This window comes from Helianthus annuus, chromosome 12, assembly GCF_002127325.2.
Source record: "Helianthus annuus cultivar XRQ/B chromosome 12, HanXRQr2.0-SUNRISE, whole genome shotgun sequence".
Lineage (NCBI taxonomy): Eukaryota > Viridiplantae > Streptophyta > Magnoliopsida > Asterales > Asteraceae > Helianthus > Helianthus annuus.
This window is the reverse complement of record NC_035444.2, coordinates 12,322,581-12,340,694: the sequence shown is the minus strand read 5'-3', so window position 1 is coordinate 12,340,694 and position 18,114 is coordinate 12,322,581. Positions and strand designations below refer to the sequence as shown.

The 18,114-nt window shown below is 42.3% G+C and overlaps 1 protein-coding gene across 1 annotated transcript; it reads right to left on the bottom strand.

Moving 5' to 3' along the window:
• Positions 1 to 12,830: 12,830 nt before the first annotated feature.
• Positions 12,831 to 15,848, bottom strand: LOC110894111 (probable glutathione S-transferase). The gene is made up of 2 exons (XM_022141286.2): positions 15,357 to 15,848; positions 12,831 to 13,993 (listed from the first exon to the last, which is right to left on the bottom strand). The coding sequence occupies exons 1-2, from the start codon at positions 15,666 to 15,668 to the stop codon at positions 13,652 to 13,654; spliced, it is 654 nt and encodes a 217-aa protein (XP_021996978.1). The 5' UTR covers positions 15,669 to 15,848; the 3' UTR covers positions 12,831 to 13,651.
• Positions 15,849 to 18,114: the final 2,266 nt, after the last annotated feature.

The following is an 18,114-nucleotide window of genomic DNA, read 5'->3' as shown; positions in this document are numbered from 1 at the left end:
TCATGAATATACTAACTGCAAACCCTTCACTTAAAGTGACCATATTCTTTATAAGACATCTAACAAAAGATACTAATCTTTTAAAGAATTCATCTGGATTTATATATGATGGTAAAGAGCCTTTGAAGTTTGAACAAGGCATTATGCAGCTGAATTACAACATAACACAATTTTGAGATTCCATGGTGTCTCATTAATTGGGAAAAATTTGCCGGTTCGGTTTTGATGAAACACTGGTTAACGCCGATGGTTAACTAGCTGGGTCGTCTCTTATGTGGGTTCAATCTCCTTCTCTACTCGCCTAAGACTGAGATCCTGCAAAACAGCAACACCGTTAGCTCGTTAAGAGGGGAATATGGGGGTTTCCCTCTTAACCGGGTTCCGGCGTGAGAATAAGTACCGTTCTGAGGAGAAAATAGTGTGTGTGTAGGTGAAATGTAAGGTGAATAGAATGTTTAACCTGAATGGTGAAGGGTCCTATTTATAGCCGGAGGGTGAAGGAGGGAGGAGAGACCTTGCCAGCTGCTATTGGGCGCCAGCTGTCCGACCAAGGAGAATATCCTCTTGGTCTCCTCTGCTGTGGTCAGGATAGTGGTACACGTGGCGCGCCGTCATTTGTCCATGTAGGAGGATCGGTACTGCAACTGTCGATCTGCCCCCAGGTAATGTCGCAGGTCCACATGGCGTCTGGTTATTGGTGACACGTGTTGTCCTTTTTGTCTGGAGGAGCATCTTCGTTGCCACCTTGACGTCTTCCAGAAGCTTCTAGAAGCTTCTGGGTTTACTTGCCGATGTAGGCGCCATGTTGGACGGAAACAATGGTGTGGTCCCTGCCATGTGTGCATGGAATTGGGACCATACCTCTTCAAGTCCCCCAGTCCAGTGTGCCTTCTAGTTGAGTTGATCGTCTAGGAGGGATTCTGGACTTACAAGGGTAGTGGTCTTTGTTGTTTGTCTTTGTAAGGCGCATGACGATGGTCTTGCGAAATTGAGCCAAAACGGCGCGCGACGCATGGTGGCAGCCTTGCGAAGTTGAGCCAAAACGGCGTATAGCGCATGGTGGGCGCCTTGCGAAGTTGATCCAAAACGGCGTACGGCGCCTAGTGGCAGCCTTGCGAAGTTGAGCCAAAACGGCGCACGGCGCATGGTGGCAGCCTTGCAAAGTTGAGCCAAAACGGCGCACGGCGCATGGTGGCAGTCTTGCAAAGTTGAACCAAAGCGGCGCACGGCACATGGTGGCAGCCTTGCAAAGTTGAGCCAAAGTGGCACACGGCGCATGGTGGCAGCCTTGCGAGGTTGGGGTGAAATGGCGCATGGCGTATGATGGCGACTTTACTTTTTTGGCGGTTTCTTCTAAGAGAAGTTTCTATGTTAGGATAAGGACAACTGACACGACTGACGTGCCGTCTGATGTTGCCGTCTTTTCGGAGATGAACAGTTGTCTTTTCAGAACCGTCAGACACTTTTTCGCCGTCTGTCAGGTGCGTGGCGGCCACGCGCCCTAAAATCGAGGCGACGGTTTCTCTTTCCTCTGACGTGTCATCTCCTAGTTGGGTGTCCTTCTGCCTTCCTGACGGTCCACTACCCATCGCATTAAATGCGATGGGTATAAATAGGTGACGGTTATCATTTTTTTTCCACTTTCAAAATTCAAATTCCTTTTCCTTCTTTGAATTTTCACTGAATCTCCTCCTTTTTCTCTCTTTATCTTTCATTGAATTCTTCCTTTTTTATCTTTTCTTGCCTGAATCATGACTCCTGCTCCGAAGTCTACTACTTCTACGAGGAAAAGGAAATACAAACCAAGGAATCCTCCAGGGCCTGATCAGGCAGTTATTGGCTAGAGAGAAGATGAACTCAATAATTTGGTTCAAAACTTCGGTCGTTCTTCCGACTGGGGAGTTCAGTTTCCTACTCCAAACTCTACTGCTCTTGATGTTCTCCTCCTGGGTACATGTCCCTATACGCTGATTTCTTCCGGGAAGGGAACTTTCGCCTCCCGATGTCCAGGTTTATCGGAGAAGTTCTTACCGGCTATGGTTTGCATATTTCTCAAATAAGTGCTTTGGGTTTGCCCCGAATTACTCATTTTGAAGTCATCTGCCGGGCCAACCGTGTTGAGCCGAGTTTTGAGAAGTTCAATGTTTTCTACTTCGTCACTTATACTGGTGGTTTCTACTCCTTTAGTTCCCGTACTACCGGAGTTAACCCTTGTAGCATAGATCTACCAAAAAGTCTCCACGACTGGAAACAAAAGTTTTTCTATATCCGTCGTGGTATAATTCCCCTTGATATGCATTATATGGTTGAGAGTGAAGGGGTTCCACAGGTGAATGTGTCGATTAATCTTGCTGATCAAGAGTGGTACAAGGTTTTGACTAGGAAAGTTACTCCCATCGTCCAACTTGAAGAGAGGGCTCTCGTTGCCGCCGGTATGAGCATGTTGTGGGCTCCCCGGGACCCTAGGGGTTTCCCGATTTATGGTTACCAAGGGAAAGGTATCATTGTGATTGATTCGTTTTTTGGTTTTCCCCCTTTGCTTTGTTACGTGCCACTTCACGCCCTTTTTGTGTGTGTTTCAGCAGACTACAGCTTGATTAATGTGTTTGATTCTAAAGCTGGTGGTGCTATGGTGATTGCTGTCTTACCTGAGGGAAGACCATTATGGGTTGACCAGATAAAAGATAACTTTTTGCACCCCATCAGTGAAAGCATGGCCGCTTACGCCAATGCTATGTTAGGTAGGGGTGTTCAAAAGTATCCGTATCCGAAAATCCGATCCGAAATATCTGATACCCGAATCCGAAATATCCGAAAAATCGGATATCCGAAATTTCGGATATCCGAAATTCGGATATCCGAATTTTTCGGATTCGGATAGTGATTTTCAAAATTTTCGGATATTTCGGATATCCGAAATATCCGAAAATTTAATTTTCCATTTTTTTCGGATATCCGAATATCCGAAGTATCCGAAAATATCCGAAATATCCGAAAATACCGAAATATCCGAAAAATATCCGAAAACTTATATTCGGATATCCGAAACTATCCAAAATATCCGTTTCCAAATATAAAAAAAAATAATAAAAAAATAAAAATTAAATAGAAAGTTGGATTTTCGGATAGTGAAATCTAGTATCCGAAAATTTCGGATATCCGAAATTCGGATATCCGAATTTTCGGATATCCGATTTTGAACACCCCTAATGTTAGGTGAAGATGGTATGGACGATATTGACGTTGACTCTGTCCCTGCTCGAGAGGAAGTTATCGTCCTTTCGAGTGAGGGCTCTGATGAGTCGCATGAAGGTCTAATCCGTCGTTCCACGCGTGCAGGTCCGCCACAAGGGACTGTGAATGAGCCGGTGAATGAGCCTGTTGATGATGTCGAAACTCCGATTGATTCTGCTGAACAGTTGGAGACCAGGAAGAAGAAAAGATGGGATAAACCTGAAAACAAGAAGGCCGAGGAACCTGTGTCTGAGGCACCTCGTAAGCGACCTTCTAACCTCTCCTTCCTGGACTATGTTGTCGTATCGAGATAGCGAAGAAGAAAAAACTTCTTGAAGATAAGAAGAAGGAGCTTGATGCGCAAGCTACCGCTGCTTTAGCTGAGAAAAAAGTCCAAGTTGCAAAAGGAAACTGCTACCGCGCCATCTGAGTCGGAGATTGACTTAGGTGTCTTCAGTGTCAAACCTGGTAATTTGTTGGAGAAAATGTATAAGTCTGGTTCTGGTTCCCGAGGTATGATTTTCCTTAGTGAACATAATTTTCTGTTGTTGTTACTTTGTTTTCGTTTTCTCTTCCTTTCAACTGCTTGTGATTTTTATGTTGCAGCTCCCAAGTCTGGTAAGGGTACACGCAGAGTTGATATTTCTCAGATTACACCTCCTGAATCTCCTCCGTCCTGAACCGTTGATTTATCTCCTCCACGCCAAGATCCGAAGGAGAAAGGTAAAGGGGATGATGTTGAAGTTGAGCATATGGAGGAAAATGTTGTTGCTGACCCTGTTGGTGATGAGGGTCGTAAAGATGGTGTTGAGACTGAAGTGGAATCGAGTGAGACTACCCCTAATGCCACTATTGATACGAAACGTCCGCCAAGTGCTGGAGGAGGTGGTACATCCGGGACCCGCCAGAGTCCAGAGTATCAACATGTTGAAGGTGCATCCTGGGACACCCACAATCCTGCATGTAACGATCTTCGACATGCTCTTCAGTGGAAGTTGACTCAGGGTTCTCGGATGAATGATATTGACAACTACCGTGAGTTCTTTTCTTTATCCCTCCCCCCAGCCGAAAGGATGTTTTAGAAAAGACGCCATCGGATGGATCTCTTGGATGATCATATCCATGCTGGGGTTAATTGTTATGCTACCTCCCAAGAGATTGTAAGAGAACGGCAGTTGAGGGGGGGGATACGTTGGAATTCGAGGCTGCTAAGAAGGCATTGGCAGAAGAGAGAGAGAAGTATAATGCTGAGAAAAAGGGGTTGTTATGGAGGGTTTCCGATGCGGAAGATAAACTTGTCAAGGAGAAGCAGTTTAATGCAAACAAGCAAAAGGAGTGGGAGATCGCTTGTAAGCGAACCAATCGCGAGATGCAGAATGCTCGTGATCAAATTGTAAAGCTGAAGGGTAAGAAGACTCAGATCAGTAATGAACAAGAGCAGGAGCGTGCCTTGTATCAGAAGAGAGAAAACGAGTATCTCCAGCGTATAGCCAAGTTGGAGAAGTTTGCTTCTGAAAAGGATACAGAGAGCAAAGCTTCAGAAATCCTTGCTGAGGAGACGGCTGCTGATTGCAAATGGTTACTTGCGCGTGCCGTTCCTCTGGTGTATTTCCTTTGTCTATTCGTGTTTGTCTGTTGTATTATCTGTTTTTCTCATGTTCGTTCTGGTTTTGCAGATTTCTGAACGTATCGCTAAATCCGATGAACTTGCTAGATATATGTACGAGTTGGGTGAGGCTGCATACAATAACAGGCGTAAAGATGGTTATGCTGAGGGTAAGGCGACAACTTCGAATAATGAAAAAGATTATCACTTCCCGTTATACAAGGAGGATTGTGCCGCTGCTTATGCTGCCAAACGCAGGAGTATGAGTTTATCGAATTTGGCATTGTGAAAGCTGTTGGGAAATTATCGCGGAAGGCTAATGCTGTTGAGGTCTTGAAGCAAGCTCTTGGTGATCAGGATCCTGAGGGTGGTGATACAGGTCCTAGCCGTCAAGATTGATGATTTCCGGCTTGCATGCCGCGTATGGGCCTGTGTGCCTTGTAATTTTCAGAACAATTACTCTGCTTTTCGTTTTCTTGAACAATTCCTGTTAACTGATCTTTTGGTTTGTTTGATATTTTGGCATATTTTGGTATATATATGATGTTGATGACAGGTTGTTAACTTGTGAATTTTGTTTCTGTTACAATATGTGCATGTGTAATTACTTTGATTAGGTATCACGAATGAATGATGGCTGTGACAGGTTAAATTGTGGTAGTCTTCCTAGCTTTGCATTGTATTGCGTTATGCTTGGAAAATTTTACAACGTTTGTTCTGTCGTTGAGCGTGTAGTTTGATTCGTGTATACGAAGTGATCGTTTTACAGGTTATTGTGTTGACCCGGCTGTGCCCAGCCTTGGAGGTCTTACAATGTTTGTTTTACCATGCTTACGATGTTTTCGTGTGTAGGTGGGCACGAAATGGCGTTTGGCTTGACAGGCTTTAGTTGTGTGTTCTTGACCCGACTGTGCATTTAGTCGCGGCGAGCCTTGGAAGTCTACAACGTTCCCTATGTCTGAGCCATTGATGTTTTCGTGTATGCCTGAAGTAATATATGTAGTTGTAACAAAAATTCTCAAGAGATAGGATAGCCAACACTTCTTGTATTAAAGTCAACTGTGCTGGGCACGCGGCCATTCATTACAAGGAAAAATAAAAACTATGGTCGACTACATATAACATCTCCTTAGTTGCTGAGCATTCCAAGTCATGGGGACTTCTTTGTTGTCAAGCGTGCACAGCTTGTATGCTCCTTTCCCAAGGACTTCGTCTATGACGTAAGGTCCCTCCCACTTGTGAGCCAGTTTACCCGGTTTTTCGGCGTTGGACGCCTCGTTGTGTCTCAGGACGTAGTCTCTAGGGTTGAATGTGCAGATTCCGACCTTGCTGTTGTAGTATTTTTCCAGCTTGGTTTTGTATTTTTCCTCGTTGATTGCTGCCATCTCTCTTCTTTCTTCTAGAAGGTCCAGATCCAACCTTCTTTCTTTTTCATTATTGACAGCATTCATTGACAGCATCCTTGGAGATGGCAAACCTATTTCTGCTGGAATCACGGCTTCTGACCTATAGACTAGACTGAACGGTGTTTCATCGTTGCTTGTCTTTGGCATAGTCCTATGGGCCCACAGTATGTTGGGCAACTCATCAACCCATCCTCTTCGATGTGTCCCGAGCCTCGCTTTAATACCATCCACGATACTTTTGTTTACCGCTTTTACTTGACCATTTCCTTGTGGGTGGGCCACCGAGAAAAAAGTATGTTCGATATTCAGCTCTTTAAACCAGTTCTGCAGGTCTTCAGCAGCGAAATTTGTTCCATTGTCAGTTATGATTCTCAGAGGTAGCCCAAAAACGACAAATTATTTGCTCCCAGATGAACCTTCGCACCATTGTAGATGTGGTTGATGCTAGCGCCTTTGCTTCCACCCATTTTGTGAAATAGTCTACTGCGACTATGATAAACTTCACTGCTCCTGGGGCTTCCGAAAAAGGACTAACCATATCTATTCCCCACTGCTGGAACGGCCATGTCGTTGTTACGGTGACCAGTTCATTTTTTGGGCGCATTGTTTTTGGAGCGTGTCTCTGACAACCAATGCATTTCCTCAGGACCTTGACTGTCCCTGGCCAGTAGTAACCCGCGTTCATTAGTTTTGCTACCACTATTCTTGGTCCGGCATGAATACCACAAATGCCCTCATGTACTTCGTGAATAAAATAATTGGCATCTTCTGGATCTACACATCGCAGTAGCGGTCCAAGGTACGACTTCCTATATAGAATGCCATCAGACATTTGGTAATGTTCGACTTGTACTGCACCTTTCTTGCTTTCGCTTTGTTCTTTGGCAGTATCCCGGGCTGGAGATACATGATGATCGGAGTCATCCAATGTAACACCCCGTGTTTCGAAAGTCAAAGTCAAAGTCAAGATTAAAGTCAAAGGAAGAAAAGATTGCTAATTGCGATCTGTCACTCCTTGCTTAATTCCTGATTTGACCTCTTTGACTTGTAATCGAGCCTTTTATTTTGTTTACTTTAGTTGTATTATGTGGAGTATCTGTGAATAATCGATGTTTATCGCATGTTTTATCGCTTTATCACTTATCGCATCGCGATTGCATTCGCACCTCGAATTATGCGTTCTGGATATTGTTTTACGTGTGTGTGCTATTTACGTGTTACTTGTGCATGTTTAATTGTGTTATATTTTGTGTGGTGTTTAACCGAAACGCAATCGCAACTCTATCGTAATCGCAGGTTAATCGCAAACGCTAAACACAACCTACTTAAGATGGTTGTATGTTAGATATAGTATTTGTATGTTTATTATTAATCTCTCGCATTGAATCTCGCTTAAACGCATCGCAGCGCTCAACACGCGAATCGAAACACCAAAACGCAACTCGTCGGAGCCACTCGATCGAGTGACCGCTCGATCGGATGGCCATCCGATCGGATTGCCAACTGATCGGATAGCCATCCGATCGGAGTATCATCCGATCGAGGTGACCATCTATTCGACACTTGCCCTCCTTTCTCTTTTTGGCAACCTATAAATACCCTCCTGTCACATCATTTGTGATGTGACAACTCCTCCACTCGACCAGCTCGCTCAAGCACTAATTTCTCTCGATTTCTCGCGATTCTTGTAATCAACCTAAATCTTGTACTACTATAATCTACACACACTCCTTCATCATTTTCTCTTTAGAATCTTAACTTTTAACCATGAAATCAGCGGATTTGAGGTGTTCTAGGGTGATGTCATCATGGAGTTCTTATGAACTTCAAGTTTTGGCCTCATTCCACCAAGAACAACTCAGATCATAAGGATTTCCACATGATTAAACAATGTTTTCGCATAGATTGAAAGATGGTTTCTAACTTTCTTTCAACTCTTTTACACTTAATGCACTCAAAACCGATAGAATCGGGGCTCGTACAGACCTTCTACTCTTTCTTAGTGATGTGTTGGCTCGAGATCTGGTTTATATCAAAGAGACAACCGACTTCGGGTTAAACGTGAACAACTGTCACGAACCAGAAGACTGATCGGGTTTGGGTGATTCCTGTTTGATCGGATAACTTGGGTCATGATGGGGTTTCTGTTGTCTAGCACGTTGTCAAACCGTCTCGATCAAATCGCAAAACCTTCTGAACTTAACAACTTTTCAAGCTGCAAAAAGATTAGATCGTTCATGAGGTGCTAGGAAAAGGGGCGTACAAACTGCGCACCTTAGATGGCCATATCATCCCGCGTACATGGAACGCGCAACAGTTGCGCAAGTGCTATATGTAACCACTCTTTATCTATGTTGGCTACGCGCCTTTTTTTCAGTTATGTATGTTGGCCATGCGCCTTTCTTTTCAATTAATACAAACGGTGGCTACGTTTTTATGATTTATCATCCTATGTCTTCTATGTTACAAATGCATGTTAAACTTTTGATTAGCACGAAAACACTTCAGTAAATTACGAGCTCTTGAGTAAAGCCTCCAAGGTCCTCCGCGAACATAGCGTGAGACCGGGCAATAATACTCATGAACGAGCCACACTTACATTTATTCGAGCTAATTTAACCAAAGTTTCTAACAACAATGCAATAATTGTAACTTGACAAAATAAAAGGTAAACTTAGATTCCATTCACAAAAGGCGCGACAGCGCAACGTTTACAAGTTTCAAAAAGAGAAATATTACAAGGCAAAAGCCTAAACATCCTATCACCTATTCATTACCACCATCACCACCACCGCCGGCTTCCTCCTCCTCATCTGATAACTCCACAGTCTCTGGATGCTCGAGGATGGACTTGAGCCGCGCCACATAATTATCATGCTTCAAAGCTTCTATGACCAATTCCATAACAGGCAAGGAGAGATGGTCATAGACCTCCTTAGCTTGCGAAAGCATTGCGTCAGCTTGTTCAGTCACAGAGCAGTGGCGAGTGCCAAAATGCTGCCCAAGCGCCTCTTCAACATGCTGAGCACACTCTAGATAGCCACCACGATGCCCGACAGCGCGCGCGGCATCTATCTGCGCTGCAACCGCTTGATCTAGCTCGGTGGCGTTTAGCAGGGAATTCGCAATCTATACAAAAGAAGGAAATTCATGAAAACAAGTCAACAATAAGTAAAAACATAAGGCAAAGGAGGAGAAACTCACCGCAGCTACTCCTCTGTTGCGCATCCATTCGGACTCAGAAACAAGTGTATCCATGATTGATTGAGCCTCAGCATAATTGTTCTGAGCCACATTCAGGGCTAAGGTGCTAATGTTACGTGCCTCCACGGCCGCGTTCTTCGCCTCCTCGGCAGTATCAGCCCTCACCCTTTCGGCTTCAAGATCTATCTCCAAGGATTCGCTCTTTTCGTGAGCCTCAAACAATCGGCGCTTCAGCTCTGCGATCTCCACATCCTTTGCAGCTAAGCCTTTATCCTTATTCACAATCCGTGGACTCAACTCAACCTGCAAGTTGTGAAAGGAGAAGTTAGAAATATTTTGACAAAGTAATATAAGAGGAAAGGGAGTTAGCCTGTTGAACCTCAACACGCTCTTTATCTACTTGAGCTTCCTCAACCTTCCCTTTTAAGGTGGCAACTTCAGCCTCAAGGTTGGTAATTTTGGAACGCGCAGCATACATGTGTTTGTTGTCGTTTTCACATACTTTCTTCCACTCCGCACGCTCCTTCGCCAGCAGTTCTTCAGCAGCTTAGAGTTTGTTCTTCAACCCATTGCGCCCCCACTTTTCAGCTTTCTTCTCCGCCTCAAAGGAGGCCTTCTCTTCTAGAAATTTATTTTTCAACTGATCAAAATCCTGGGCTTCCTTCAATAGACGGTCCCCGGTACTTTTCCCAACCAGCTCGCTCCTTATACATTGTACGCCACTCGCGCACAATTTGATGATTAGAAGAGCGAGCATTGGCTTCCCCAACATTGTACGCGCGGTACAAACCCTCATGGTTTCGCGCCTTTTGCTTATTCACCTCCCCAGGAGGAAAAGTACCAAGGAACCAATCTCGACATGCCCCAAACTCTACAAAAGTATCCTTTTGATTTAAACTCCAAACGGGGACATGAGTATCTTCACCACGCTGCTCCTCAGTGTAACTTTTGTAATAAATATCCCCCAAGGTGTCATCCGCACCTATGGGGGATCGTGGGTTTGGGATCTTTCTGCGCAGGATGCAGCAGCAGAAGTGTCTTTCTGCGCCGTCTGCTCTGGTACGGTGGCAGCAGACCCCCCCAGCAATGGATGTCACTTGTACAGTTTGGGTGGAAGCGTCATGCTGCGCGGCTACCGTGGGCTTAACAACTTCCGGCCCTTTACTCTTGAAAGGCTGGTCAAGCCCTGTGATGTGTACGACCTCCGGACCCTACGCTTTGTCTCGCTTGGTAGTAGCAGCGGTCTCGGTCTCCTCCAACGTTTCCTTCTCAGGAACAACTTCGCCCGCAGGCTTTTCCACCGTCTTCTCAACGTCCTTCTCAGTCGCCCTAAGAGGCTTGATAACAAACTTGGGTTTCTTCGCTTCTGGCTCTTTGGCCTTCTCTAGCTCAATACCTTAACCTTCTCAGGAGTCTTCTTCAACGCTTTTGCAAAAGTGAAGTGTTAAAAACTTTTACCAAAGAAGAAAAGAAGAGTTCGGAAAACAACACTAACCTGGTGAGAACTTGTAAAGAGACCGCAACCTACTTTGTTTCCCTATCACAGGGACCTCGATCGTTTTCTGCGCAGGCTGACCGCCAGTAGCACTCTCTTCATCGGTCCTTTTTCTGGTCACCAACTTAGGACCCTATTCTTCAATTTCTTCTTCTTCCTCAAGGACAGAAGACGGAGTCGCGCCGGCTTCAGGGACCCTGGACCCAGCGCTCTCGGAGGTTTTCGACCCAGCCGCGCCGCTTTTCTTTTTCTCACCTATACGGGATAAACCTTCTAGTGAGTCATTTGCAGTGACATAAACTTGAAGGGGTATGGTCCCAAAAAGCCGCGCAGACCAATTAGGTCACGCGCTGAACCATACTCCTTATTCACTAATCTGATTAATCTGCAGACCCCGCGCGGGCTTCTAAGGCAAAACCTAGGTCGCGCGCGAGGTCCAAGCAAGATGTAACATCAGTTTTCACACTTAGCATCCTGAATATGAGCCCTCAACCCCTAAGCCTTGCGCCGGCTAGTTGAACACACACCAAAGGCCGCGCGAGGGTAGCGGCGCAGGGCCATTTCAGGAAGCATCAAAGGTACAAGTGGCAGAAGAACGAGCCAATCAGCGTCAGGCAGGCTGTACCCTATCGTGCTCCACGATTAACAATCGTGCAGGAGACAAAAGGTACACAAGGACGCCTACATGGCACCAATCAGGGGGCGGAGACAACTGCCCCATGATCTCCACTCACCTGTTGATGACAAAAGGACAACAAAGACGACAACCCGGACACGTGGCTCCAATCAAGGTGTGCCAGCACCGAAGATCTTCTAGAAGACACTAACGGTCGACACCACAGGACAGATCGGATATTCCTTGTTGTCGTTTTCAGGCCCAAGGCCCATCAACCCATCTCTTTCTACACCACTCCAGCTAAAAATAGGAACCTTCATTCACAGGTTGATTCATTCTGTTCTCTACTCTCTCACTCTTAACACACACTTAATTTTCTCAAAACAGTTACTTATTCTCACACCGGAGGGTGGTTAAGAGGGAAACCCCCATATTCCCCTCTTAACGAGCTTAACGGGGTGTTATTGTTTTGCAGGAAAGATCACACTCTAGCTCAGGAAGGATTAAGAAGATTAACCGTCATGTTTGAAACACAAACTCAACTAATAAACTTAAAATTAGTTCCGTGTTTCTTCACCACCAAATAGTGTCAAGCTTAGAGAAGGGGGATCTAGTAGGGGAATCTCACCGAAGTCGGTGCAAGATTTGAAGAGCTCGTGGGTGGATCTGAAGAGCTAGTGGGGTGGTTGTTCTTGGTACCTGGTGGTGGTGGTTGGTAGTGGTTGTTGTTGATGGTGGGCATATGTAGAAAGAGAAGGGAAGAGAGAGAAGGGTAGAGAGAGGGAAAGACACGAATTCTGTATAATACAATATATTATTTATATATGAATTTTTGTTTAATTTGTTAATTAAAATATTTCAATATACATGCAAAGAAATCAAACTACCCTTGTGTGATCTTATTTAATTGAAAAAATTAACTGTGTTAAGCCTAAAGGATAAAACATATACGATATTAAAACATAAAGTGAAAAACACATCAATTCTAAAGGTAAAAGACATCACTTAAAAAAGGAAATATACATAGAGGACAAAATTTACAATTCACTTTGAATTAAAGTATTATATAAGAAACGTAAAATTAGTAAAATTAATTAAACCCACTTATTATTATTCTTAAATAATTACTATAACGTGAGTTAAATTTTAAATTTAATATGATGTACATATCATTAATACACATGTCAATAGTCACAACACCCTTCTACACCGTGACCCGTCACAGACACAAGGTAGATCTAGTCTTATGCATAATAAACAAGTAAAGAATAAAATAAAAACAATAGATAACTTTGAATTATCACTTTGAGTAAATTATCATTTTAGTCCCTGAGGTTTAACTAAAATTGTCACTTTAGTCCAAATAGTTTTTTTCTTGTCATTTTAGTTCAAATAGTTTTGTTTTCTGACATTTTAATCCCTGACTTTTGTTATTTTTTGCAATTTTCATCGACCACCACCTCCCACCACCCACCCCATCATAACCTTCTGTCATCGCCACCACCTGCCTGCACCGTCACCACCGACCCACCCACCCCACCACCATCACCATCCACCATTTCCACCACCATCACCACCCACCATTTCCACCACCACCGGCCACTTTTCCGCCACCCACGTCATCAACCAACACCGCCGCCATCATCGTAAAACCAACGACCACCGCCATTATCTTCACTATAAACCGGCACAACACAATCCCCATACCATCGCACCTGCAAAAAAAGAAAGAAAAATGTGGTTTGGCCAACATTCACCGAAGTTAACTAAATTTTTTGAATGGAGTTAGTGGGTTGGATGAAAATGGCAAAAAGTGACAAAAGTCAGGGACTAAAATGGCAGAAAACAAAAGTATTTGGACTAAAATGGTAAGAAAAAAACTATTTCGACTAAAGTGGCAATTTTAGTCAAACCTCAGGGACTAAAATGGCAATTTACTCTATCAGTTTCAACAGAGTAACAAAACAAGTAAAGAACCAAAAACTTACATACTACATCTTAATTGACAAACCAGCTCCTAGAAGCTGCTTATTGACACATCAATGAACAGAAGAAACACACCAACTTCATAACCATAATTCACCAACATATTACGCCTTACCAAACCGCTTCTTAAAGTAAGAAACTACGTTTTCTCTTGGAGGTAAGCTATCCTTCACAGCTTGACAGTTAATATAGTTATCACTCCATTCGGTTAACTTCGGAAACTTGTGTTTGCTCATCACCTCTATTCCTAATGCTTCTTCAGCTGCTCCAATCCAAAATGCTACAAAAGTAGCAGCAATATCAACCAGGTTGATGTTATCACCTCCAAAAAACTTGCTGCCTTTCACTTTCAATTCATTTTCAAGAAATTGAAGAGCTTCATGAGCTTCTGCAACAGCTTGCTCCTCTCCATTGCTGCTAAAAGCATTAACTACTGCAGGAAAACACTGAAACATACCCCATAATGTAATATAAGCTATAGTTAAATCGTAAGAAAATATCAAATTAACAAAATTAACAAAGCTATTAGAATCAGACTAGATAAAAACCGGTCGCATCACCTGCACTACCGGTCCGATGGGATTTATAAATGGGAATATTACTAAAAGAGTCAAAGTTGTAAAAAAATTAAGGCAAATTGGAAATAAATAATCCCAACTCACTGTTATTGGCCAATGATAATCCCAACTCATTTAATCACCAATAATAATCCGAACTATTCACTTTTGTTTGTAAAATACTCCCACGTTAAAAAAAACACTAACTAGGTTAAAATATTGCTGATGTGGCTTAACATGTGTGGACTGACGTGGCTGGTTAACATCTTACCTGTGTATAAAATGATTATCAGCCTCATTTGCACACACAATTGACTGAATTTGCCCAATTTGTAGAATTAGAGTTTTGAAGGAGAGTGCGATTGTGTGTGCAAATGAGGCTGATAATCATTTTATACACAGGTAAGATGTTAACCAGCCACGTCAGTTCACACATGTTAAGCCACATCAGCAATATTTTAACCTAGTTAGTGTTTGTTTAATGTGGGAGTATTTTACAAACAAAAGTGAATAGTTCGGATTATTATTGGTGATTAAATGAGTTGGGATTATTATTGGCCAATAACAGTGAGTTGGGATTATTTATTTCCAATTTGCCAAAAATTAAAAAACCTCGGTTTGCTAAATAGCACCGGCTAACCCCGCATTTATGGTGGAAACCCCAAGATTTTAGACTATCCGTAGTGGAGCATTATTTTTGAAAAAAATCCACCCCCCCCCCATTACATAGGGCGTTTTGGGGGGTTATTTTTGAAAAAAAAATTGATTTGGCGTGTTTTTTAAAACGCCTAAAAGGGATTGTGATGGGTTGATTGGGTTTTGACTGGCCAATGAGAAATTATTTTGCTTTTTTTTTCTTTAATGATTGGAAGGGGCATTATTTGGGCATTATTCCCACTACGCCACTTTTGCAATAACGTCCCATGCTGATTGGACTGCCACGTGTCGGATAATGCCCCATGATGGGGGCATTATTTTTCTTAACCACTACACATACATGGTCTTAGTAAAAAGCGTTAGCCAAGCATATATATATATATATATATATATATATATGTAGATATAGGTTAAGGCAAAAAGTCAATGGATGTTTTGAAACTTTTTGGTCAACGTTAATCACTAAACAGGTCTAGATCTGGTCAGCCGCTAATAGAACAATTTGACCAATCAGATTACAAAACTGCTCAAACAAAAGCCCAAAACAAAATCAAGTAGAATTATAAAAAATAACAACAAAATCATTATTCATTACCTTATCATTAACAACTTTCGCCCAAAATCGAGCCTGAGCCTTCTCATAAGCATCCTGAGGCAAAATCGGAACTCCTTTCCACACTTCATCAATGTACTCAACGATCACAAGAGACTCGGATATCGGATTCCCGTTGTGAACGAGCACCGGTACCTTCTTATAAACGGGATTATATTTAAGTAAATCAGCACTCTTGTTGCTCAAATCTTCCACAACAAATTCATACTTAACATCCTTCAAATTCAAAGCAGTTTTCACTCCGCAGACAAACAGGCTTTCAGCAATTCCGTGCAACTTCACCTCATTCGCCATTTTTATTAATAGTTAATAATTGGTTTAAGAAGTGATTTATATGTGTGTATACATATATATAAGTGGTGAGTTGGTGGAAGTTTGTGAAGGTATTCTAGAGTTTTCGTGGAGTGTGAACAGGATGGCGTATGATTGCACGGGGTTGTTAGAGCTAGTGGAGACAGCGTCAGCATTGTCGACTATAATTATGAATGGGGGATTCTATTTACATACCGGATCATCTATCCTTACAGTTAGGGGGTGTTTGGGTTAGCTTATTTTAGAGTAACTTATGACTTATATAAGAAGGTTTTGTGTGTTGAGAAGTTAACTTATTCAAGAAGGTTTTATGTGTTGAGAAGTTATTTTCGAGAAGTTAGAATTTCTAACTTCTCACTTATGATTTACTAGTGGGAGACCCGCATGTTGCAGCGGAGTTAATAACATGAGACATGAACAAATCACCACTTACCACCAACACTTATCATCTACAATACCCTATTTTAAGTAAATTAAAGTTATAAAAAATAATAGATTTGTCAATAAAACAAATGCACCACTTAAAACATGATGTTTAAGTTAATATGGAGCAAAATTTAAAAAAAATATATGTTGAATAGACCCTTTTATAAGCAATATTTCCTTCTTTGCATATAAAGTTAATTATTATTAAAGTTAGAAAAAATAATAGATTTGTCAATAAAACAAATGCACCACTTAAAACATGATGTTTAAGTTAATATGGAGCAAAATTTAAAAAAAATATATGTTGAATAGACCCTTTTATAAGCAATATTTCCTTCTTTGCATATAAAGTTAATTATTATTAAATTTAATAATATAGAAACTACAGAACAGTAGAACGAAAAACAAAACTAAATAAAGCGATTCCACTCCTTTGGGTTTCTGATTCCACTCCTTTGGGTTTCTGGACCAAACCGAAACATGGGCTGGTAATTTTATAGAAACTATAGAACAGTAGAACGAAAAACAAAACTAAATAAAGCGATTCCCGCATAAGCCAAACATAATTTAAATATCAACAAGCCTTTCTAAACTTCAAAGATTTTCGGTACACTTTTTCTTTTATGGAAGTCTTATATGATACTGTCTCTTCCAACTAACAGAAACAAACAAGTCGGCTTTCTTTATCAGACAAACGAATCAAGATACCCATACCTATGTCGTTTGTTGTACTGTAGCAAGCTCGAATAAATCCAGTTCGGCACGCCAATGTAAAGCGTTTCATCATTAGGACTAAGAGAGACACCAGCCATCTCCCCAAATAAATCAATCTCTTGTCGTTTTTCATAGTTTAGCTTGGTATTGCAGACATGAACAAAATCCGCAACTTCTGCAACCACCAAAAACTGCCCGTCTGATGAAAAACGAACCGATCGAACCGCGACCATGTTGCCTTTAAGAACCGAGACCGGGGTTGCAAGATTTCTTATATCCCATAGCCTACAAGTCTTATCTTGATTGCCTGTAGCAAATATTCAACCATCTGGATGCCATGCGGATGCAAACGAGTAGTCTAGGTGGCCTTCCAATGTGGCAGCCCTCTGCCAAAAAAAAAATATGAGTAGCCAAGAATGGTTACATTATCTAAAAGTAACCAGTTTTGGCCTAACAAGGAGGTATCTGCTTCCGCTTTTTGGGGCGCATAGCGCGTGCTAGCTTCTGTGTTTCTGCATCTTTCAGTAACGCACACGCCTTCTCTCCCCTAACAAAACCTCTAACTCGGGTTTCCCCGGAACTGGAGATGGTGGGCTTGGGCTACCCAGCACCGGCTACAGTTCACGGGCGTATGGCGTCGTCTTTGCAAAAGAGCAAAAAACTTTGTTGGTTCTCCTCACGGCCCCGTAGATCCATTCGGGCACTAGTCATTCTCAAAACGGATACAGCCTTTTAACCATATGATCCCATCGCTGACTCACCAGAACGAATCAGCAAGTTGTCTAACCGCCTCAGAAACATCAGCAACCTATTTCCAACCTTTTTATCAATTTCAAATCTTTCTACTAATTATATTAAAATTATTAGCTAAAATCATACCTCAGCTCGAGTTGGGGTAGGATATTCGATCATTGATTCAAGAAGCTGCGAGGCTATAATTACAGGCTTGTTTAACTTTCTACACAGATCGATTATTTCTTCCTGTACCACAGGAACCGGTATTTCGACTCCAAGATCACCTCGTGCCACCATGATTCCATCTGATAGTTCCACGATTTCTTCAAGATTCTTTAGAGATTCTAAACATTCAATCTTTGCCAAAACCTTCACGAATCTGTGCATAGATTTACACCGGGCCATTATGATGCATTTTGACCAGAACCATATTAATACTTTATTAAAAAGGCCCGTTTAGACCCGAACTCATTATCGCGTCTCATTTTTACCTATTACCCGACCCGACCCACCCGTTTATTATAATATAACACAACCATAGAATTCAGTTTAT

What these genes read in the sequence shown, in the direction of transcription:
- LOC110894111 (XM_022141286.2), bottom strand. Translation starts at nt 15,668, where the DNA reads ATGGCGAATGAGGTGAAGTTGCACGGAATTGCTGAAAGCCTGTTTGTC. An exon ending in CGAAAGTTGTTAATGATAAG is followed by an intron (nt 13,994 to 15,356) that starts GTAATGAATAAT and finishes GGTATGTTTCAG; the next exon opens with TGTTTTCCTGCAGTAGTTAA.